General features: G+C 47.2%; 1 protein-coding gene across 3 annotated transcripts in view; it reads left to right on the top strand.

The window, feature by feature from the left end:
* TLK2 (tousled like kinase 2) overlaps positions 1-25,196 on the top strand; it is a 2,257,819-nt gene that overhangs the window by 2,115,304 nt on the left and 117,319 nt on the right. For all 3 annotated transcript variants that reach the window (XM_069634151.1, XM_069634152.1, XM_069634150.1), the window contains one exon: positions 12,485-12,592. In XM_069634151.1, coding sequence (XP_069490252.1) covers positions 12,485-12,592 — 108 coding nt within the window. The remainder of the gene's footprint in view (positions 1-12,484; positions 12,593-25,196) is intronic.

Below are 25,196 nucleotides of genomic sequence, written 5' to 3'. Positions count from 1 at the left end.
GGAAGACCGTCCTGGGGCCAGTCACAAGGCCAAGGTTCCTCATCCAACTTTCAGAGAGGGAATAAAAGGGGCAAAGGTAGGGGCAGAACCTCACCTGGGAGAGGCGCAAACCCTCCCAAACAATGACACACCATTTCAGGTCCCCTCCCATGCCACTCCAGTAGGAGGCCGAATCACTCAATTCACCCACGCATCGGAGGGGATAACATCGGACAAGTGGGTGTTGTCCACCATGACAGGCAGCGATTGTATCGAGCTGGTACAAAAACCACCCTACCTCCAGCTGAGACAGAAAAAGATTACTGCAGAAGAACAGACTGCTGCTGGAGGAAATAAAGGCGCTACTCGACAAGGACGCCATAGAGATTGTCCCGGCAAACGAAGTAAACAAGGGTATTTATTCAAAGTACTTCCTTGTGCCAAAGAAAGACCTTACAATGCGCCCAGTACTAGATCTGCACCCTGCGAACAAATATGTCAAACCACAAACGTTTCGTATGACCACGCTCCACGAGGTAATTCCACTCCTGAAACGGGGGACTACATGGCAACGTTGGATATGAAAGATACATAATTTCATATTCCAATGCACCCTGCTCACAGAAAGTACCTGCGTTTCAGGATGGCGAGAGTACACTACCAGTTCAAAGTACTCCCATTCAGCATCGCCTCAGCACCAAGAGTATTCACAAAGGTGCTCGCAGTAGTGGCAGCACACCTGCACAGAAAGTTCATCCCAGTAGGCCATTATCTGGACGACTGGCTAATCACTGGGGAATCTCCTCAAATTTACCGATTAAATACACAAAAACAGTAGGCCACTTCTTCAATCTAGGTTTCTCCTCAATGAGAAGAAATCAAGTCTAGTCCCCAGCCAAATAAAACAGTTTCTAGGGGCTATCCTAAACATAAAAGAGGAGCTGGCTTTCCCCTTAAACGAGAGAGTACAAAATATGCTGTTGCAGGTACTTCACTACAAGGTTGGTCGCCAGATAACTGTATGCAAAGCAGTGCGCTTGCTCGGGATGATGGCCTCTTGCATTCGTTTGGTTCCACACGCTAGCCTGCGTGCAATGCAGGAATGGTTAATGAAACCGTGGTCTCAGGCAAGCGGACAGTGGGATGATCTAGTGGTTGTTTCGCTAACCTTGGTTCAGGCTCTTCGCTGTCCAAGGACAACCTGTTAAAAGGAAAACCTTTTCGCGCTCCACCAGCACAAGCGATCCTAACTACAAACACCTCACTCACTGGAGTGGGGGCTCACTTCCTCCACCACACAGCCCATGGCCAGTGGACACACGCTACTCCCCAAAGACATATAAACTTCTTAGAGCTCTTGGCAGTCCCCAAGGCTCTTTAGGCCTTTCAGCAACATCTCAAGGGTCAAACAGTGTAGGTCCTCACAGACAGCATGACGGCCATGTTCTATCTGAACAGCAGGAAGGCACACATACTAAAAGTCTGTCCAAGCTATCCCCAAAAATAAGGAAGTGGGCACTCAAGCGGAACATGTTCCCAACATCTCAACATGTTGCAGGGGAACTCAATTCTCTGGCAGACACTCTAAGCGGAAACCCTCTACCAGATGAACATGAGTGGCAACTCGACAGATATCCAGAATATTCTCACCATGGGGTCACCCCCCACTAGACTTGTTCGCCACAAACCTAAACGCACAATGTCCAGACTTTGCACCCATTTTTCCCCAACCATAGTCAAGGGGAACGCCTTGTGGATGAACTGGTCAGAGAAATTTGCTTGCGCTTTTCCCCACCAACACCACTCCTGAGAAAAATAGTGCACAAGATGCACCAGGAACAAGTAACCCTGATCCTGGTTGCGCCTATGTGGGCGAGATAGCCTTGGTTTCCACATCTGCTCAAAGCTTGATTAGGTGATGTGCAACCCAATCAAGCTCCCGTGCCCACATAACATGTTGACACAACACAAAGGGGCATCCCTCCCCACGCCCACAATCAATGAACTTGGCAGCTTGTCTCCTGAAGTCATAGAGTTTGGCCACTTGAACCTTCCACAAAGGTGTATGGATATCCTTGAAGCGGCACGAAAAACCAACACCTGGCACTGCTATTTAATAAGTGGAAAATATTTGTGATATTGTGTACATCACAATCACTAAACCCATTAGAATGTTCTCCAGCTAACATTCTACACTACATGCTTTACTTACTAGATTCCGTCCTAGTATTTAATTCCTTAAAGGTGCATCGGCTTACACCACTTCACAGAACATGTCCAGGTGTAAAGTCCCTGTCATTAAGGCATTCATGGAAGGGGTAAAGAGGCTATACCCCCCCAATTTCAACCCTCCTCTGGGTTGAGATCTCAATGTTGTGCTCTCCAAGCTCATGGCGCCACCCTTTGAGCCTATGCAAAGGCCCGCCTAAAGCATCTTACCTATAAAACTGCATTCCTGATAGCTATCGCCTCCATAACACGAGTCCGTGAGCTGCAGGCTTTGTCTGTAGAAGACCCCTTTTTCATTCAACACAAGGACAAGGTTGTCCTCGGAACACATCCTAGGTTCGCGCCTAAGTTCATTTCAAAGTTCCATGCAACCCAATCCATAGACCTTCCCACCTTCTTTCAAAATCCATCAAACTCAGCAGAAAGAAGCCTCCATACACTTGATGTACGAAGGGCGGTCTTGTACTATGTGAACAAAACAAAACCCCTAGGGAAAAGAGACCAACTCTTTGTTTCCATAGCGCCTGGTAGAGAAGGCGATCACATATCAAAGAACACCATCTCCAGATGTATAGTCAAGTGCATACAGCTCTGCTATTCCCTATCCAAGAAAGTTCTACCTTTTACACCAAGAGCACACTCTACCAGAGGTGCAGGAGCTACCTTAACTTTTCATTGCAAACATCCCTATGGACGCCATCTGCAAGTCTGCTACATGGAGCCTCCATCCATACGTTCACACAGCATTTTTGCATTGACACACACTCTAAATCAGATTCACAGGTGGGACAAGCGGTCCTAAAACATCTCTTTGCCGCTGTACCCTCTAACTTCCCACCTCCTTCTCCAGACATTGCTCACTAATCAATGAAGAGCATGTGATCTAAGCAGATCCACAAGCTTCAGACTGGATACATTACTCACTGTAATCATATTTCTGGTGCTTGTATCTGCTTAGATTCACATGCACCCACCCTTCCTCCCCTACTGGAGTAGAAGGCGCATAGATGTTTTCTGGGATATTGTTTCTGCTTTATCACATCTGTACTCGCGCGACACTTCATGCAACCTCATGTCAGAAAAAATCGGAGGGACCTCGACGTGTCAAGGACCATGGGTACAGTACACGTCACACTAGGGATAGTATTACTAAACACGCTCTGTAGATGTCTGTTTATGAGTTTCGAAAACAAATCTTGTAATACTCTGTGACTTCCACTAGATGTCGGACTATGCAGAGAATGTGATTGTAAGCAGATACAAGCACCAGAAATATGATTACAGTGAGTAATGTATCCCATAAAGTTCTATGTGGTACCAATGTTACCTTTAAATTCAGTTGTAGTGCTCCAACTGCTGATAGTTATTAAAAAGCATTTAAATTATTAGGCAAGGGTTAACTTCCTAAGACATTGCTGTAGAAAGGCAGGTAATAATTAGAACATAGGCGGGATACTTTCTGTAATACAGTGTGAGGATCCTTCCACCTGTGCAACCTGTAAAGAAATGTTAAGATGTACTTTAAGTTGTATGTTACAGTCGAGTCCATATATTTTCTTGAATAGTCTGTTTCTCGTTCTACGGATCCCATGACCCCTAAGTACCTGGTAAGCCCAGGAGAACAGGATCAAAGACGAATCTGGGACTCTTGGATGAATCCTGGGAATGGGCGATGCTCTGCCTCGTCGCAGTACCTTGAGTACCTTGGCCAGTGAAGTGATGGAGTTTCTCTGTTTCACTCGATGATGCCCCTTGAGGATGGACTCCCCTTTGTATGAGGAGCCTCTAGGATGTCGCGGTATCGCAGGAGAAGGGAACTAAGCAGTGCCAGAAAGGCAGCAATGCAGTGCAGGTCTGTCGCGGTGGTCTCCAATGTCGGCTTGTTACGCCGGCTGCGGATGTCCCACGAAGATGAAACTTGCTGTGTACTTTGACAAGGCTTGGATGAAGAAGATATATCCTTTGGTGGTCATTGATGACTTTCGTTGGCGACAGGTGCAAATTTTGCGGTCTACTGCTTTTCGGTTCTTCAGTGCTGCAGCTGCATCACAGACCTCAATATGGCTTCTAGCAATCTGGACACGACCACTGGACTAGGCATTCGGGCCCTCGCGAAGTCTGGACCCTCTGGACATTTTCATGGTTTATTGCTGGCAGGAACCCCACTGGCGAACCCTCTTCTGCAGGCAGCGGCCCTGGATCTTCTCCGGCGGGGAAAAGTGGGTAGATGTCATGGCAGAGGTGCACCTTGAAGATTTCTTCTGATGGTTGGAACTTTGGCAGCTCCGGGTATTGGACAGCACTATGCCAGGGTACCCCTTCTTATAGGCGATATCCAGCAACTGGGTGGTTACAAACTGTGAAGGCGTCATGAAGTAGACAGACAACTGAATTGAAACTTTTATTAAACAGAAAAAGGGTTGGAAAAGGCCTAGCTTTGTCCTATGCTAAAGTGGTATTTCCCTACCTAACTAAACTTAAGGATAAGTCTGTCAGGAAGTCCAAAGTAAAAGTCTGTCTGTGCCTAAAACCTATGCTTGCCCTCACATCTATTTGTATACAATGTGTAGGGATGTCAGCGTCAAAATGAGAAGTGTTCAAATAAAAGTTCAGAGCTTCTTCCAGCTCTTGGTTTGTAAAGAGTTTCCCTTCCCCAAGTTCAAGGCAGTTCACAATGCAAATGAATTCCCTTCCCAAAGCTTCCTGGTCTTTCAACTTTTCCACAACACTGTTTTTTGTAATACTTTCCAGCTCTTCTGGTTTGGTTATCTTTCACCAAGTTTACAAAGTACAGTTCCTTAATTTCAGTTCACACTAAATGTCCTTTATATTCAATCTCAAGCTTCTTTCAGGGTATTGTAAGTGGCTTTTTCATAGGTAAGTGTTCTCGGTCTAGGCGCAGTTGTCGGACCACGTGGTCCACTCATTACAGGGCACGCTAACGACACACCTTTCTCACCTCTTCTTCCTAGAGTGCACATTGCCACTGTTTCAGCTCTACAGTGGTGCTTGGCATATTCTCTGTTCACATCCCCATGATGCTTTATCTTTGCTTGCTTTTCCATTTTCACTTGTTGCACTTTCATATATTCCTATGTCTCTTGCCAATACTTGCTCTCTCAAGTTACACAGTTCTTTTAAAGCGTAGGATTCTACAAAACTGCTTTCCTTCAATTCAGTATGCAACAGTACTTGCTTTTAATTCGGATCGGTATTCAAAAGTGCTTACTTTGTTAATCTGTATTCAAAAGTGTTTGCTTTCCTTTAGATCGGCATTCATTAAAGTTCTCACAAGTTAAATGCTTGCCTGCAGTGCCTCGCTCCCTCTCCACCGCGATTCTCTGTGGCTTTGCTCCTGCCACTGATGCATCTTTCGCAGCTCGGGCCTCACTCCGAAGCTTCCTTCGCCTGGTTACTCCAGTTCCCGTTCCGTAGCTCGCTGCAGGCCTCCAGCTTCTTTTATTCTGTCTTCTGTAGGGAATGCATGGTATCACAAGTATTGGCACTGACACAATGGATACAATTTGTAAAACCTTTATTGAAAATGTTGGGGCTGGGCAAACACCTATATTGCCCTATAACTAAGATGGGGAGTAGCTTTGACCATCAAATAATAAACAATGCAGTCCAAGTGGAGTCTGTCAAATCAAAATGACCTATACTAACAAAACCTATTGCCTGCCCTATCTCTTGTACAAACAGTGGTAAAAGGAGAAATGTATGTATGTATGCAAAAGGAAAAATCAGTGTTCAAATGATAATGTGGCTGAACCAGCTCTGCTCCCCACGTTAAGCCTCACGGAGTAAGGCGATCGTTGTAGGCAGGATGACACACTCTGGCTCGGTTTCCAACAGAATACACAGTTCAAAACCGTAGATCGAGGCCCGCCTGGCCTTCCACATTAAACTCTTTCTCTTAGTTCCAAAATAATGTTTCAACCAAAATTTTCACAAAGATCCCCCTCTGCCGGGCTCAGATCTTTCACCACACAGTTCTCGTAGGTCCCCCTCTGTCGGGCTCAGACCTTTCATGATGAAGTTCAACACAAAGTTGCAAGGGGGCTCCCTTCCCCAAGCTGCTTATACTTCAGGTCTCTGTCAGTCGGGCTCAGACCACTTTCGAGTGTCAAAGTCTTTCGAATGTGAGTTGTTTTCTTTACAGACCACCGCAGAGCCACTTTGACTCAAAATTCACTGTTTTACTTTCACTCTTCCCTTCTCTAAGAATTAATCTCCTTCATTTCACTTTTTCTGTTTGTTCGCCTTTTAGCTTCAAACAAAGTACCTTTCACAGAGACTTTGGAATAGGCTACTTCCTTTCACCGGATCACCCCGTTACTTAGTATCGCTGATCTCACAGCTGCCTTTTTACTTTAAAGTTCATTCAAAGGTCTGCCTTCCTTCGTGTCTCATCCACGCGCGTGCAGCCTTTACTTGTGATATAATGTTGCTACTTCATTCGCTGTAACACACACCGGTTTAACTCACTGTGTGTGCACGTCTTTCTTGCTTTGCGATTTCCAATTTACGAGTCAAGGTTAGTACCACAGGCTTTGCTTCGCCTCGCCAACTCTGCCGTTCACCCGGGAGGGTCGTAGGCATCCTTCAAACACAATGCAATCTTCACTTGTGGGATCTGGCCTTCTCCACGTGTCTTTAACAGTCTGTTGGAGGCAACGACCTCCAGTAGTGAAGCCTTGGGGTTTTCGGCCCGCTGCTCTTGTCCCTTGGTCCGTTGCTCTGCTCCAGTAGGTGTGCCTTCATCCCGAAAGTTCTGCTCGTACAAGTGTTCCGCCTCGCTCGGAATGTGTCTTTAGGTGTTGAATTTTATCAGTGTGAGGAGAGCTAATTGGTATCAGGTTTTTGCACTTGAAGTCAAGTGCCTGTCATCGCCTGACCCAATTAACAGGACATGTCCAATACGATGTATGAGAGTTAGTCTTGTTACTTTGTCACCCTCTTCCTCGGCCCAGTGTTTGTGTAATAAGGGGGGGGCGAGTGGAGTTGGGATCTCGGAGTATCCTAAAAATAAAAAAAATAGGATGGGGTAGATGAACAAAAGGGGGGGGAATACCGCATCTCACCATTGGCTGTCTCACCCCCACTCCTCGAAGACCCCTCACCCAGTTGATCCTCCCGCACTGGTCCACCCCCAGGAACTGGATTCAAAAGTGATGGCTGTGTCCTAGCCACCTGGATGACAAGTCCCAGAGGACTAGCGGGTGAGACACCCTTTGGGTTCTCACACTTCCCACTGCATACACTCTGCATCATATTGGGGCTCTTGAGCCACCATCTGCCACGCCGCCTTCCAAGAGAGGTCTGCACTCCTCCAGCAGTCCATAGATCAGCTTCCACAGCTGACTAGGACTAAACCTCTCATTGCCGACTTGTAAGTTCTTCATTGTTCTTGCTTGCCTCCTCCACGTCCCAGTACATAACTGGTCTTTGTATGTGTGTGTGTCAATAAAGATTTGTTTCTCTAGTTCATCTCTTCCTCGTCCCAGTAACAAACTCATGTCTATTGGGGATTTATTTAGGGGAAAAAGAGGGAAGGGATTGTCAATAGCCTATAAAGGCTTGGGGACTGTGGAATCGTGGTGAAAGGGAAATGGGGGATACTGTTCCTCGCCCAAAGGTGCCTGATCTCCGCTCCCCAAGTCTCCTCCACTCAGGTAGTCCTCCCTCACCTATCCACCCCCCAGGGGTAGGATTTGATAGCAACAGCCTTTCCCTGGCCACCTGGGAGTAGGATATATGGGGGAAAGAAGTGAGGACGCCCTCTAATTCCCCTCAGAACACTCCTCCGGACCCTGGGCGACACAGATGGACTACTTGGCTTCAAGATGTCCAGGCACTCCTCTTCTGGACCCAAAAAGATCCCTTCTCCTAATGGCAGGCACACAGGACTGGCTTCCCGGACACTTTGGGTGAAGAGCAGCGGTTGCACGATGTTCCCTCATAGCTATGGGAAGTGGTCACCTATCCAGGTCCTCTCTGGTTCAGTCCTTGAGAATTAGAGTTGCATCCACAGACTTTCTTTCTCTAGCTGGACCCAGGATACAAGCATGTGGATTGGGGCACCTCCCCAGCATTTCAGAGCACTACACTGCATTTAATCCATTTTCAGTCAGGCTGGGCTTAGGCATTGGCACACAATCAAAACCAGACACCCACACCACATAATGCATACGGACTCCTCATCCCATTAATTCAGGCTCCACACCAAGGATGTACCCACAACAAGCAGTCCCTGGGAAGGCTCCAGCCATTCCTGGAAAGGGAACAGAGCCAGGGCTTCTCAGGACTTTGAGAAACAAATGGGTAAGCTGGTCACAGACGCATCTGTAACTAATTGGGACGCTCACCTGTCAGACCTAACGTTGAGCGGACTGCAGTCTTCCACAGAGTTTCGGGAGCACATCAACTTGCTGGAACTGAGTGCGATCAGGCTGGCCCTGGTCGCTTTCCTACCCTATGTGAATCACAAAGACTGTGCTGATCCTGACGGACAACACAGTGGCCATGCGTTACCTCAACAAACAGGGTGGTGTGGGGGTCCTTGTCCAAAAGGAATGCAACTGTGGTTCTGGGGTCTGGAGAACAGTGACTCTCTGATGGCGACTCATTTGGCCGGAAAAGAGAATCTCACAGCGGATGCTTTGAGCAGACAGACTTTGCCCTCCCGCTTGTGGGAGCTCTGTCAGGCAGTTCTGGAGGCGATGATCTCCTTTTGGGGAACTCCTCAAGTGTACTTCTTTGCTTCTAGTGTCAACAGGAAGTGCGACTTGTTCTGCTCCTGGGAATGTCCTCATCAGGGAGCTCTGGGGGACGCACTGATGGTCCAGTGGGTTTTCGACCTTCATGCATGCCCGCTGATCCCTGACATTCAGCTGGTTCTCAGGAGGTTGTGCCTGTTCGGATCCATTGTCCTCGATGTGCTCCTTTCAACTTGGTGCCCCGCTAAGAAATAAAATGTATGCTTGCAGGTGGCGTACATTTTCGGTTTGGTGCCGGGAGAGGGACATGGATCCTTTATCTTGTCCTCTATCCCCTATGTCGGATTTTCTGCTTTCTTTGGCCCAGGCGTGTCTGCAGTTTGGCACTGTAACTGGTTACCTTGCCACTTTTTTGGTGTTAAAGATGTCCCCAGAACAGGGCTTGTTTTTCACAATCCCCACTGTTATGCAGTTTTTGTGGGGTTTGTGTAACCAGTTTTCTCCCCGCCAGTTTGTGGTTCTGGCATGGGATTTGGATTTATTTTTAACGTTTCTTATGGGTGCTTTGTCTGAGCCCCTTCATTCCTGTTCTATTAGGTACTCGCCCTTACGGTGATTTTCATGGTTGCCATTACTTCCGCGAGATGTGTGAGTGAGCTCCAGGCTTTTTCTATTTTACCTCCCTATTTGTTTTTTTCTAAAGAGAAGGTGACATTGAGAGTGAGACCCTCCTTTCTGCCGAAGGTGGTCTAGGATTTCCATCTCTCAGAAGAGCCATCTTTGTTTTTTTTACCTCAGCCTCGCACCTTCGAAGGCAAGACAGGGGAACCATTCCATCTGCTGGACCCGGTACAAGACCTTAAGTTCTAAATCCCTCGTACTAGAGAGGCAAGGAAGGATAACCAGCTTTTCATTGATTACGCTGGTGCTGGTGCAGTCAGAGCTGTGACCAAACAAACCCTGGCCTGGTGGATTATTCTCTGCATCTCGGAATGCTAGAATCTGGCTGGTAAGGATGTACCTGAGGGTCTCGGAGCTCATTCTACCAGAGGGGTGGCTGCCACCGCTTCCCTGCATATCAGATGTCCTAGATATTTGCCAGGGGGCAATGTGGGTGGTTTTGTACACGTTTGCTAACCATTACTGCTTGGATTCCCTTGCAGGCTAGAACTCCGGTTTTGGTAGGGCAGTCCTCCAGAATTATCTGGTTTAGGTGGCGTTCTTTCTTCCTCCCTCCTCCAGATTTACGTACTGCTTTGGGAGTGTATCAAAGATGAGAAATCTGTGTGAGGAAAGAATCCATTATAAGAGCACATTACTTAACTCTCAGGAATGTTCTTTCTGATGGAGGTTCCTACCATGGATTCCTCATCGTCCTCTATACCTGCCCCTCTGCAGGAAGCTATGTGAAGGCATCACGAAGTAGACACAGACAGCTGAATTCAAAGTTTGGGTTAAAAACTTTGATTAAACAGAAAAGGGGTTGGAAAAGGCTTAGCTTGCCCTATGCTATGGTGGGACTTCCCTACCTAAATAAACTAAGGAAGGTCTGTGTCAGGAAGTCCAAAATAAAAGTCTGTGTCCAAAGCCTATGCTTGCTCTCACATCTATTTGTATACAATGTGAAAGGATGTCAGCGTCAAAATGAGAAGTGTTGAGATCTTCTTCCATGCCTTGGTTTGTAAAGAGTTTCTCTTCCCCAAGTTCAAGGTAGTTCACAATTCAAAGGGTTTCCCTTCCCCGAGCTTTGAGGTCTTAACTTTTCCACCGCACAGTTCTTTGTAATACTTTCCAGCTGTTCTGGTTTGGTTATCTTTCACCAAGTTCACAAAGTGCAGTTCCTTAATTTCAGTTCACACTAAATGTCCTTTATATTCAATGACAAGCTTATTTCCAGGTATTGTAAGTGGCTTTTTCATAGATAGGTGTCCTTGGTTTATGCGCAGTTGTCAGACCACGCGGTCCACCCATTACATGTCACGCAACCGACACACCTGTCTTGCTTCTTCCTCCTTGTATGCACGTTGCCACTGTTTCAGCTCTATAGTGGTGCTTGGCTTATTCTCAGTTCACATCCTCATAATGCTTTATCATTGATTGCTTTGCCACTATTGACTTGTTGCACTTTCATCTATTCCTATGGCTCTTGTCAATGCTTATTCTCACAAGTTACACAGTTCCTTGAGAGCGTAGGATTCCACAAAACTGCTTTGATTCAATTCAATATTCAACAGTACTTGCTTTTAATTCAGATCAGTATTCAAAAGTGTTTGCTTTCTTGCTTTCATTTAGATCAGTATTCAAAAGTGCTTGCTTTCCTTTAAATTGGCATTCATTAAAGTTCTCACAAGTTACTTGCTCGCCTGCCACCCCAGTGTCCCTTCTTCCTAGGTTGACTCACCAGTCGGTGCTTACAGTGCTCCAGCGAGGCTTCCGGCCACCATTAGCTCTGTCTCATGCAGTGCCTCACTCTGTCTCCACAGCAGTTCTCTGTGGCTTCACTCCTGCCACCGATGTGTCTCTTGCAGCTCGGCCTCCCTCCGAAGCTTTGCCTGGTCATGCCAGTTCCCTTTCTATAGTTCGCCGCTGGCCTCCAGCTTCTTTCAGTCTTGCTTCCCGCTGCATACACTCTGCATCGTACTGGGACTCTCGAGGACTCCATCTGCCACACTGCCTTTAAGGACAGGTCTGCGCTCCTCCAGCAGTCCGTAGATCTGCTTCCACTGGTGCCTCCATTTTCACCGTTCTAGCTGCTTTTAAATTTCCTGCCAAGTTGATTGGTCCAAAAAGGACTAGACCGCTCATTGCCGACTTGGAAGTTCTATATTGCTCTTGCTTGCCTCCTCCTCCTCGTCCCATTACATAACTGGTGTTTGTATGTGTGTGTGTCAATAAAGAGAGGATATATTTCTCTAATTGCTCTATTGCTCTCGTCTTTGTCGCAGTACCAAACTGGTGTCTATTGGGGAATGATTTAGGGGAAAAATAGGGAAGGGATTGACAATAGCCTGTAAAGGCTTAGGGGACTGTGGACTCATGGTAAAAGGGAAATGGGGGATACTGTGTCAGGCATGCCTCATCTCGTCCCCAAGTCTCCTCCACCCAGATAGTCCATTCTCGCATATCCACCACCAGGGTCCGATTCTGATAGCAACTGACTTTTCCTGGCCTCCTGGGAGGAGGATCTATTGAGGAAAGAAGCTCACAGCTAGTACACCATCGGTTCTACGGTCCCTCAGCTTCAAAGTGCTTGGGAAAAAGGGTGGAACTGAGGTCATGAGGCATGGCACAGTTATATATACTGACCCTGACATCCTGTCATGCACTGGCGTGTAGAGGTGTCAGGGGCAGTGAGGGGGAGCTCTGCTGGGATAGGGATATCATTGTTGAGGAAGCTGTGGAGGAACATCCATCAGAAAGAACATTACAGAGAGGTAATTTGTTCATTACACACATCATTTCCTTTGCATCGCCTAGCATCAGTAAATGCTGTGTGGGGGAGGCAATTTCAATGATGTGTGCTGTTTACCATTTTCATTGTTTCTCTCTACTCTTAGCCCTTTGGCCACAACCAGTCACAACAAGATATTCTCCAAGAGAACACAATCCTTAAAGCAACAGAGGTACAGTTCCCTCCAAAGCCAGTAGTCACACCAGAAGCAAAGGTGAGTTTTCATGCTTGAGTTAGAACTCTGCAGGTATTTCTCATATTTTGATTGGTGTCGTTCTGGAAAAAGAAAGTGTGGTGTAGAAAGAGCTAGTAAATGTACAATGTGACATAAACATTAATTTAAAGCAAAGCATCCTCGTACCCCACCATTCGAATGTTCCTCATGTGATAAATGCATTTACTACCATATTGATATTTTAATGGATTGCTTTTCTCCTGCAGATTCCTCATCTGATAGATATCTCTTCCAGTCAGCTGCCCAGAAACCTTATGACAGGGGGCGTAGTCCACCTTGTCTTGGCCGCCGATCTCTCGCGAATCGATGCAGCGGTCGTTGAGTCGAGACGTGACGTTGGTCATCGCACATATACTGCGTCACTATGCCACTGCATGGAACAACTCTCACAAGAATTTACCACCGCTGAATTTTCGACATGATGGCCACTCCCAAAGTATCGGGTTTCAACTGCTGCAAGCACTGCAGTTCCAAGATGTCCATCATCGACCCACATTGCGTCTGCGTGTGGTGCCTCGGTGTCAGGCACGTCGCTGAGGACTGTGGTCCTTGTCGGAAAATGAACCCGAAATCGCTACAGGAGAGGGCTGCGAAACTTGCTGTAGGCCGGCTCCCATCTAAATCCCCGGCCTGCTCGACCGTCCAGTCATTGGAGCACCCGACTCTTGAAAAGGAGTATAGGCATTGAAAAGAAATCGAAGAAGAGATCACACTCTTGGAGCCACTGATCTTCCTCCTCCTCCCAGAAAAAGAAACTGCATCATCGACGCAGGCACGGATCCGATTTGTCGGACAAACCTGGTTAGTCAGCAGCTGGGCCTACAACCATGCCCAAATGGGAGGTTTTCAAAGAGCAGATGCTCAACATGTTTCAGAAAGTGGGTGCAGGTACGGGTGACTCCTTGAAGCAGCAGGTCCCGGTGGCTCCAGTGGTGCCCAGTAATAAGCGTATTGCATCCTCCACAGATTCCATATCTTGGTAGATAGCCTCCAGCTCATGCTGCTCTCAGAAACCTTCAGCCGGGGATGTATTGTAGCTCAGCATCTATCAAATCCGGTGATCTGTTTCCTCGACCCCAGCCATTACGTCGCTGCCCTATAAATGGAGCACACTAAGCCCCATGCCCTCAGTTCCTCTTTTCTGTGGGTTCAGCATACTGCTTCCTTGCAAACTGGTAGATGTTTTCGTTGCACCAACATGCCCGCTCACAAGCCTTCTGAGTTTAATGTGGCGAATCCCTGGATGTCGTCACTTCTCACCGAGGGGGAGCCTCGTCCCATGAGAACAGGGAGGGGAGGCCACTACCCGATAGTTCCCCTGCAGGTTGTGCACAGCAGGAAGATCTCATGGGGAGAGACTCCCCTCTGGGGACAGGGACAAACATCTAGGGAGAACGCAGCATGGACCACTTCTCAACCTACACCTATGTTAATGTTAAAGGACATTTGTACCGCACACTATCACCACCGAAGTGGTCCCCTGGCGGCTCTGAAAAGGGGAGGAGACATGGTGGGTTAGTGGGAATAAGCTGGAAAAGTGCAAGAGACCAGTGATGTGCTGTTGGCCGCCTCACCCCGGTGGGTCCGTTGGCTGGGCTTGGGGTGTTTTACGATCTGTAGTCGTCGTGTGCTGTTGTGCAAGCCCATGTGTGTTTTTTCTTTTTTGCATTGTTGTGAAGTTTGTGCGGATTGCTGCGTTTTAGGCTTGTGGTTGTGTTCAGTTAGAGTTTGAGAGATGTATGCAGAGGGATGGAATTGTTAGTTGGTTGGTTAGTTGGCATTGCTGTCCATTGCAATTATGGGATTCCATCTAGGCGTGGCACATGCCAACAATCACATTTCTATTCAGATGCGACGCAAGCTAGGGTTCAGAATTCTGAGTGAGGTACATGTTAAAAGTCACACTTCCATCTAGATGCGGCGCAAGCTAAAGTTAAGAATTCCATCTAAGTGTGGTACATGCTAATATTCATAATCCCGTCTAGGTGCGATGCAGGCTAAGGTTAAGAATTCCATCTAAGTGGCGCAAGCTAACATTCACATTTCTATCTAGATGCGACGCAAGCTAAGGTTAAGAATTCCATCTAAGTGTGGTGCATGCTATCATTGTTAACCCTGTCTAAAGATGACGCAGGCTAATCTTAACATTTCTGTATAGGTGTGGCACTAGTTAACATTGGCTAGTGTGATAGTGCGTAATGCAATGCAACATTAACAGTCAGGCCAAGAATGGAATTAGGCTTGTGATTACAAATCTCTCTATGAATGCATGGCGTAATTCTATGGCAGTCTACGTTATGGAGAGGTGAGGTAGAGTGGCGAGGGCTTTCTGGAGTAGAGTAATTGCTCTACACCCCACCCATGCCACACTTACAATTTTGTTGCTGTCTGTTGGCTGCTGGCTTCCTTTGCTTCCCCTGCGGACACCTGTAGACACGCCTTGGAGCCGCTACTGTAGGAGCCGCCCTTTGCCTCGGGGCCCTTAGCCGAGGGGGCTGCCGGGCAGAGGCTGCCCTGGGAAGGTCTGTTATGACCAGGTGGACGGGTTGGAGGGGGAGGGTGGGACTGTGAAAAGGCCAGACATAAACAAAGGACTACACCCCACAGACTGCACCCTTTGGATGCAGCCCAGAGACAGAAACAACAGGCTCAGAAGCCAAAAGAAACACTAGACAGGCACCAGATTAGCACACAATGCTCACCAAAAAATATAGATACATAAATGATTAAATAAATAAAAAATAAAAAAAAATGTAAAAAATATATATTTAAAAAAAATCACACCACTCCAAAAGAGTGCATAAAGCCCACCAAAAACGGATTACAGTCATTGTGAAACTACTCACTCAGAATCAACCAGCCCCTAAAGGTGCTTCCACACTGGTTTCTCCTCCCATATCCTTCCTCATGGCAGTCCTCAAATCAAATGGCCACAGTACTATACCCAACCACCCCATGTACCTGTGTATGGGTGTGACATAAGATCCACTGAGACTAAGAGCCCAGACTACCCGAGTAAGACTTGCATCACAGAGACTGGGACAAGGAAGAGGTGCAGAACTATGAAGATCACTACCGAAAGTAGGAATGAGCATTCTAGTTCTCCATTAAGGGCCACTAACAGCAACATAAAAACAGAAGATGGACTAGGGAGTTTATCAAGCCATCCCTTGAGGAGCCGAAGGACCGAGCTGCGGCTCGGTGCCAAAGGATGTAAGGGCTGCAGACTGGGACACTGTCAGCGGGAAGCAGGCGTCTCTACAGGGTCTGACGTGGGAGGACCTATCCAGAGGCTGGAAGAACAACAGCCAGACCGGAGAAAGCAGAGGGACCACGTGGTCCAGAGCAGGCGACACTGCTGGAGGAAGCCATCGGCTGCATAGCCACTGACAGAAGGGAAAAGCACGTGGAGGCAGTGGGAAGCACAAGAATGAGTCCTAGGACAGATCAGAGCCTGTCGAGATGTTCCCTAAACGTCAGGAAGGAACCAGGCCGGCTGGTGGGGACCAAAGGGTGTGTTGGCACTTACAGGGAAATGTTAGAGAAAACCAACATGAGAATAGGGGTAGTAAAAGACCCCCAGTGAAAGAGAAATATTGTGATTGAAAAAGGGGAGGATCACCTGAAGAGGCGAGCAGTACATAGCCCCACAACTTGAGAGAGAGTTTGAAATGGACTTTGTAAATCATCTTATTTGTTACCGTACTTGGCAGGATAGTCAACCAGGTTTGTCTAACAAGCTAAATAGAGAAATACAGCTCTGGGACCCATGAACAAAGAAGGCTAGCAAGAACGACCCTATTCCTTGTGGCAGTACTTGGCAAGCCAGAAGGCCAAGTGCGCTATACTGGGTAAACCTTGGTCAAGAATCATACTTGTGTATGAACTGTTTGGAAAGAAAGAAACATGTGAAACAAGGATTACCTGGGTTCTGCGGAGCGTGAAGTGACTGTGAAACCAAGATAACAGGAGAAGGGAGTAATTTTCCTGGTAGCGCTACATCTACAGGAAAAAGGACAATCTAACTTAAGAGACCAGAGGATGGGAGTCCTTCCCCCTGGTTTTGTCTGAGAAAAAGTGAAAGTCTGAGACTAGGAGAAGGGAGTCATTCTTCTGGTAGTTGAAGGTTCAAGGTGGGGTACGTGGTGCGGAGTGCGCTAGTTACCCACTCATAAGAAGTGTGATGAGTGAATTTGAAAGGTGTCTGTTGAGCTGCGGTAGAGGTAGAGAAGGTGGCTAACCCCTACCCACCCTTGACAAATGGAAGATACTGTTTTTTCTCCTCGGGCGCGCTCAACACTTCACGGATAAAGATGATTCAATAATACATCGCTAAGCATCATATTGCCAGTGATCAGTTCAAGTTTAATTGAGATAATTGGTCAGAGAAAAATAGTCACTACCTGTGTATAATATCACTGTCTCAGTACAGATACTCCAGAGGGTTAAAAAAAGGTGACCTGTGTTGGGTCATGTGTCAATCACAAAGAAACATATGTCAATCGCAGAGAAACACCAATAAAGCTCTTGGTACATAAAAAAGGGGAAAACAAAATAAGGCTTGTATTTGACTTGTTACAGCCTATTGTATTGCACTTTTTTTGATTTTAAGGCAAGTGCGAACTACAAATATTGAACCTGACTAAGGGTACACAGTATTGCATCAAACAGAAATACAAGATATAAAATCAGACTCGAGATGCCTAAAGCCAGAATACAACGTATTTACATTGAACTCTAAATGCCTAAAAGCCGACACGTGTTCAATATTTCAAACGCACAAAGAAGGCTCATCACAGTTTCCTGTGCCTTATATAGAACTGTGTTCAGCGCAATTGAGACTAAGTAGCCCTAATGACCACCCCAAAGGACCAAAACACGTGTCGGCTTTTAGGCATTTAGAGTTCTATGTAAATACCTTGTATACTGGCTTAGGCATCTAGAGTCTGATGTAATATCTTGTATTCCTCTTTGATGTAATACTGTGTACCCTTAGTCAGGTTCAATATTTGGAGTTCGCACTTGCCTTAAAATCAAAAACAGTGCAATACAATAGGCTGTAACAAGTCAAATACAAACCTTATTTTGTTTTCCCCTTTTTTATGTACGAAGAGTTTTATTGGTGTTTCTCTGTGATTGACATATGTTTCTTTGTGATTGACACATGACCCAACACAGATCGCCTTTTTTGAACCGTCTGGAGTATCTGTATTGAGACAGTGATATTATACACAGATAGTGACAACATTTTTCTCTGACCAGTTATCTCAAACTCGCACTGATCACTGGCAATATGATGCTTAGTGATGTATTATTGAATCATCTTTATCCGTGAAGTGTTGAGCGCGCCTGAGGAGAAAAACCAGTATCATCTTGTAGTTGAATCTGCAAAAAGGATCAAACCACAGGTCATTATGATCCAGTGGAAGGTAGTCATTCCCCCTGGAGTGAGGAAACTGAGAACATTTCTGATACAGAATTTTACAGGATTGACAATCCTTTGTCTGGGAAGTATTGGGACATGGGGAAGGGAGTCTTTCTCCAGGTTAAGAACTTGCAAACAGAACTGTGCTACCTAGACAAGGAGAAGGGAGTCATTCTTCTGGACCAAGAACATTGGTGCAACCTTCAAGTTTAGTTATATAGTTATAAGTGTAAGTGACAGAATTAGAGATTTTGACACATGGCGGTAGACTCTTTAATTTACAAGAACATTCTGACAGACCCATTAGCACTTTAGTTGATGTAGGGAAACCCCTCATAGAGATGGGGCAAGTTAGGTTTTCTCTTTATTTTCTTGGTGAATAAAAGCCTATAGCAATCACTATGCCACTTGTGTGTCAGTATCGTCCTTCTGCATCCTTACATTAAGCACTGCATTTCTTAAATGTCCCCAACCGACCCGCACAATATGTGTTTGGTGTCTTGGGGTGAATTGCGATGTTAAACAAAGCGGGTTCTGTTAGGCATTGAACCCCAATGCCCTCAGTGAGCGGGCAGCTAAGTTGTTTTAAAACCCCCATCCAATTCCCTCATCTCGTCGCAAGAGAGGGCCTCAGAGAAGGGTACGGAGGGCCATACTCATGACGAGGAGTGAAAAGCACAAAAAAAACAAACTAAAAATATATCCCATTTCCACAGCGAATCACACCTTTCCTGCTCTTTTTCCCTGCAAGAAAAGGAAACACCAATCTAGGAAAGATTAGAAGAAGGTTTTGCTTGATTCTTCTAAACTGCTCACCCCTCCACTCCTTCCAGCTGCAGGAGTCTCTCCTGATACATTCTGGTTTCACCATCTTGTGGCCAATGCTGGATTTGACTTTTATGGACTTCATTGATTTACGGTGGGTCACCTTTTCTCAACGGTCATGATGGATTTCCTTTGCATCTTGTACTCATGGGGGCCCTGAATCATGCTGTTCCCATCATCATCTTGTATCCTGGCTTGCAACATTGTTGTCAAGGCTTGAGGCCTGCGTAGATTAGATTTACCTCCGTCCCCAAGCACCGAACAGGGAGATAATAAATCACTCACTGTTTAGTTATTGGAGACAAAGATGGCTGGAACAGGAGCCGGAGCACTGGATCCCCAGGTGGCTGCAGTTGGAAAAAAGGAGTGTTAGGGCAACAAGCAGAAATTAAACTACAGAAAAAATTGGTAACAAAGTGTAAACAAAGAGCACCTACCAGTCTGGGAGCGAGGGTGAGGCCCAAAAGAGAACAGAGCCCTTGCAACATTGTTCCTCCCAATGAGAAATGGGTGATAACCCAGTGAATGCGAACAGCAGCAGCAGCAGGCTCACTACGTAGCTCCTGAAAAAGGTTGAAGGCAGACCGGGAGCAGCCAACCAGATGGAAGTTCCAGCGTGGTACAAGAGGGCAAATCCAAAAGCAGTCCAGGATGTAACGTGATCAGAATCGGTTGCTAGGTAAGCCGTACAAGAGCGTCGTGACAAGGGAGAGGCAGAGGCAGTCCGTTGAACAGTATTTCCTGGTCGTAGCAGTTTGAAGGAAGCAGATACGGGCAAGCGTCGTAACCGAAAGCGAAGCAGAAGGAAGTCCACAAGCAAGGCTCGGGTTGTAATCCAGGAAGGTAAATGTAAACAAGCAAAACGCAGACGCCAAATGTTGGAACAAGCACAGCTGAGAAGCGACGCCCGAGGCGTGCAGCGTCAGTTTATACAGTTGCCACGGTAATCAGGTTACGTGATTAGCAGGCTGCTTAACGTGATGTGAACAGACACTGCCGTGGGCGTGCATTCAGTCGCCACGGCAACTGCCAATGCCGAAGAGAAAGATGGCGACCTGAATGCATTCTCCCGTGCGAAGTATTGCCTCGTGACAACGGAACAAACCGGCGCAACCTCTGCTGCCGTGCTGTAAGCAATTGGGACCTGTGAGGGGTGGTGACCGGGAGTGCCTAAAGTGGAGTAGACGGGGGTTTGGAGGGTGTGTGCTGACAATTGTGTTATAACTGACTTCTGCAATTGTATTCACTCTCCCCTCTTGCATACTCTGTTCTCTCCTCCTCTCCTCTTCTCCCTTTTCCTATCTCCTCACCTCCTCCCCTTACTTTCTTCTTTGCACTTACTTTATCAGAATTGTCCCTGGACCTAGTATGATAGCAACCTCGCCTGTCTCCTCCTCCTTCTCCCCTTACTTGTGTCCCCCCTCAGATCCCCCTAGCAGTATCTGAAATGTGATCAGGCCTAGTACAATAGTCACTTGTTTTGTTCCTCCCCTCCCTTTCTGCACCCCTCTCCCTCACCTTTTGTTTTCTCTGGCTCTACCAGTGTCAGGAATCGAGGGTGGAAGCTGTGGGATCGCTGGACGCTCTAGTCCTCACCCATCATGGCTGCCTCCACTATAAGTCTAGGCTCCGCCCCCAGCTCGGCGCGTTGTATCTGTGTATTGCTTTCACTTCTATCAACGCTCCGAGTTGCTTGCAACTTTCTTCGCTAGTGTTTTCTTTCTCGCTCTCGGCTTCACTGTGAGCCAGTGTTTCTTTCCGTGTCCCTCTCCCCTTCTGTCCGCTCTGTGTTAGCTCTGTGTGTATTTCGTGCTCGAAGGTCTTTCTTTAGTACTCTACTTATTTTGGCCTTGCTTACGTACTTGCAGTTCCTTTCCTCTTTACCTGTGTTCTGCCTTCCCTGCTCCTGATCCCTTTCACGCTCCGCTCCTTGCTTGGCCTTCCTGTTTACCTTTTCTCCGTCCGCGAACCCTTTCGCGCTCAGCTCCTCGCTTTACCTTCCTGTTTACCTTTTCTCCGCTTGCGAACCCTTTCGCACTCTGCTCCTTGCTTGCCATCCTGTTTACCTTTTCTCCGTCCGCGAACCCTTTCACGCTCAGCTCCTCGCTTTACCTTCCTGTTTACCTTTTTCCCCATTCAAGGCTCCTCTCAGTTTCTGTGTCCGGAGCATTTGGATCCCTCGGTCCCTAACAGTTCCCTGACGTTAGAGATTGCCTTCGTATCTCTGACCGGTATCCTGCATCTTCATTCATTCTGCCTGGGAGAACCTGCCATATACTTATCTTTTGGAACCACTCCTCATCTCGCCTGCAGTTCTTTATTCAAGGGTTTTTTCTGCCGTTCCGGATTTTTCCCTTGGGTCCAAGGCTGGCCCACTGGGAGCCCCCCATGGCAGGTTTCCATAACTGCCAAGGTGGCCTCCGGAGGGGCCAGACCTTACTTGCACGATAAGAAGGTTAGAACACCTAAGGATCTTATCTCTACAAAGAAGAAGGAACGTCCCCGAACTCGGGTTACGGTAAAGGACTCTGTTTTCAGAAGATTCAGGTGAGGAGAAGGGGGAGGTGGAGCCGAAGTCTGACAGCATACAACGCCCAATTACAAACATGGCATCCTTGGAACAATACCAGGAACTGGTTGCAGCTATGCAGAACCTGACTGCTGAGGTGCAATCCCTAAGAGCTGAAAACATAGTCCTTCGCCAAAAAGTATTATTGCGTCGAGATGACCACGGAGATCTACCCACGATGCCTCTCTCGTTCGGCAAGTACGATGGTCATCCAGGAGGTCTCAAGGATTTCCTAGACGCCTGTAAGGTATACTTCACATTCAGACCTCATGGATATGAGACCTGTCGTTCTAAGGTCGGATTCATAATAGCCAACCTCTCGGGGAATGCCTTATCATGGGCAACACCACTGGTCTCCAATGAGGATCCTTCTCTGAATAACTACGATCAGTTTGTGACAGCCTTTAAGGATCGTTTTGATAGACCTGAGGTTCTGTACTCCTCATTAGAAGCCATACTTGATGTCCGTCAAGGAAATACGGACGTGCAGACATATATCACACGCTTCCTCAGATTGGCTGCTAAGGCAGACTGGCCGGATTCGGCTCAACAGACAATCTTCCGAAGAGGACTTCAGGTCGAGATCAAGGACGAGCTTGCTAGGACAGCCAGACCACCGTCATTTCGAGACCTGATGACCTTGTCTCTCCAGATCGAGTTCAGGCTACATGAACGCCGACAAGAAAGGAGACGCCCACGGGGAACCTCACAGACTACTGGCCTGCCCTCCCAGACTCCAGTTCAGAGACCTGTTTCTTCCACAGAAGAGCCAATTCAGGTTGGAGCAGCTTGCGGACCTCTGACCCCTGAATGAAAGGAAACTGCGCCGAAAGGCGAGACTGTGCATGTATTGCGGATCCTCTAAACACCTGTTGAGAAACTGTCCAGAGGTTCCTCCTAGGAAGAAGGAAAACTTCCACCCCCGGGCTGCTGCAAGGGAAGTTTCGGGGGACCTGCCTGTTACCCTTGCAACCACTCAAGAATCCTAGAAGATGGTGAAGACAATAGCTTAATGGTATTCAAGGTCCTCTTGATGTTGACTGAAGCGAAATCAGTAGAGGTATTGGCTATGTTGGATTGTGGTGCCGGTGGCAACTTTATGGACCTAAACTGGGCTAAGGAGAACTTAGTCTCTACAAGACCCAAGTCCAGACCCATTCCTGTCGAGGGTGTTGACGGTGAACCTCTTTCTTCAGGTCCCATCCTAAGGGAGACGATTCCATTGCAGATGAGAGTGGGCAATCACCAAGAACTCCTGGTATTCGACCAGATACGTGCAGCACATTTTCCTTTAGTTCTGGGAATATCTTGGTTGAGGAGGCATAGTCCTCTTATCGATTGGTCAGCCAACAAGGTGTACTTTGACTCTCAGTTCTGCAGATCTAACTGTCTGATTACAGCCGCGGCTAAGGTGGTGACTGGAGAAGGCTCCGAAGCTCCCAACTCCTTAACGGTAGCTGCTGTTCCGCTCCAATACCAAGAATATTCCGAGGTCTTCCTGGATACTCTTCCCCAAGCAGCTACCCCCACACCGGGCAGAGGACTGGTGTATCGACCTGGTGCCTGATTCTATCGTGCCTTTCGGAAGGATGCATCCCTTGTCCATTCCTGAACGAAAGGTCCTCAGAGAATATCTGGACGCTAATCTTAAGAACGGGCTGATTCGGGAATCCAAGTCATCCTGCGGTGCTTCACTGTTTTTTATCCCCAAGAAGGATTAGGAAGAGTTGCGCCCATGCATAGACTTCAGAGGACTCAATAAGATCACCATAAAGGATAGGTACCCCATGCCCCTTATACGAGACATCCTGGAGGCGGTTCAAGGAGCCGGGTATTTCACCAAGTTGGATCTAAGAGGGGCCTATCACCTCCTTAGGATCAAGGAGGGGGACAAATGGAAGACCGCCTTTCGCACTCCGTTCGGCTTGTACGAATATAGGGTCATGCCATTCGGTCTTGTGAATGCCCCAGCGGTTTTCCAGAGGTAAATGGACAAGGTGTTTGCTGACATGTTATACCTATCTGTGGTGGTCTACTTAGACAAAATCCTTGTCTATTCCAAATCTCTTGACGAACACAGATCTCAGGTCAAGAAGGTGTTGAAAAGACTTCTTGACCATCGGTTGTTGGTCAAGCCCGAAAAATGTCAGTTTGAAGCTACTTCTGTGTCCTACCTTGGATTCATCCTTTCTCAAGAAGGTATCGAAATGGACCCAAGAAAGGTAAAGGCCATTCATGATTGGAAGGAACCCGGAAACATAAGGGAGCTACAGAACTTTCTGGGTTTAGCCAACTTTTATCGGTGCTTTATCCCCAACTTCTCACAAACTGTGCTCCCCCTTACCTCTCTACTTAAGAAGGGGGTACAGTTTTCTTTTGAAGGAGAACCTCAGAAGGCTTTCCAACTCCTTAAGGAAAGATTCTCCACGGCTCCCATCCTAATCCAACCTGACCAGACAAGGCGGTTTATCATGGAAACCGACGCATCCATTGGAGCAGTGGGAGCCATACTTCTCCAAGAATCTGAAGACGGTCTTGAGCATCCTGTAGCTTATTTTTCCAAGACCTTAACATGCAGCGAACGGAACTACTCTGTATTGGAAAGAGAGCTATTAGCCATCGAATTAGCCTGTCAGGAATGGCGTCATCTCCTACAGGGAGCTGCTCATAGCTTCTTGATTCGTACTGATTACAGGAATCTCAGGGTACTCCAGCAGATGGAATGCACCAATGCCCGTCGTGCCCGATGGGCTTATTTCTTTCTACAGTATGACTTTGAGATAACGTACATCCCTGGTACTGAAAACAAGAAGGCTGACGCCTTGTCCCAAAGTAAGGGGGAAGTGTCGGGATTATATCAAGGACATGACTTAGTATTTCCCAAGCTCAGAATTCTAGCTTCCACGACCACTTTTCTCAAGGAGCTTATACCCCTGTATCAGAGCTGCCCAGAGCTCCCACCTGCTATCACCCAAGGGAAGGATGGATTGTATTACCATGAAGAGGCGCTTTATGTTCCCACCAAGAAGCTTCAAAGAATGGTTATTTCCTGGTGCCATGACTTATCCTTGACAGGTCATCCTGGCATAAGAAAGACATACGACCTATTGAGCAGGGGTTTTTGGTGGCCAACGCTCAGAAGGGATGTGAAGCAGTACGTCTCTACTTGTTCTGTTTGTGCCGCTAACAAATATCAGACTGGTAGGCCAATTGGTTTGTTGCAACAGCCTCCTCTAGCTGAACGCCCCTGGGAACACATTTCAATGGATTACATTGTGGATCTCCCGTTGTCTTCTGGTATGACGGTAATCATGGTCACTTGTGACTCCTATAGCAAGTTGGCACACTTTTCAGCCTTTAGACAACTTCCTTCGGCATCAGAGACAGCTACCGTCTTCCTTCGTGACATCGTCCGCCTGAATGGTTTACCTAGGACTATAGTCTCTGATCGTGGTTCCCAGTTTACCTCAAAGTTCTGGGCCACTCTCTGTCATTATCTGGGAATCCATAGGGCTCTCTCCTCGGGCTATCGCCCCCAAAGCAATGGCCAGACTGAAAGACTCAATGCCAGCTTAGAACAGTACCTAAGGTGCTTCTGTAGTCCACAGCAAGAGAGGTGGTTTGACTTTCTCTCCCAGGCCGAGTTTGCCTATAACAATGCTATTCATACCACCATACAGATGAGTCCGTTCTTTTGTACTTACGGATTCAATCCACACCATCTACCCTGGGTTAATATACCATCTACCAAGGTTCCGGCCTTA

Source organism: Ambystoma mexicanum, chromosome 13 (assembly GCF_040938575.1).
Source record: "Ambystoma mexicanum isolate Mex_15411 chromosome 13, UKY_AmexF1_1, whole genome shotgun sequence".
NCBI classification, from domain to species: Eukaryota; Metazoa; Chordata; class Amphibia; order Caudata; family Ambystomatidae; genus Ambystoma; species Ambystoma mexicanum.
This window is presented reverse-complemented; position numbering and strand designations above follow the sequence as displayed.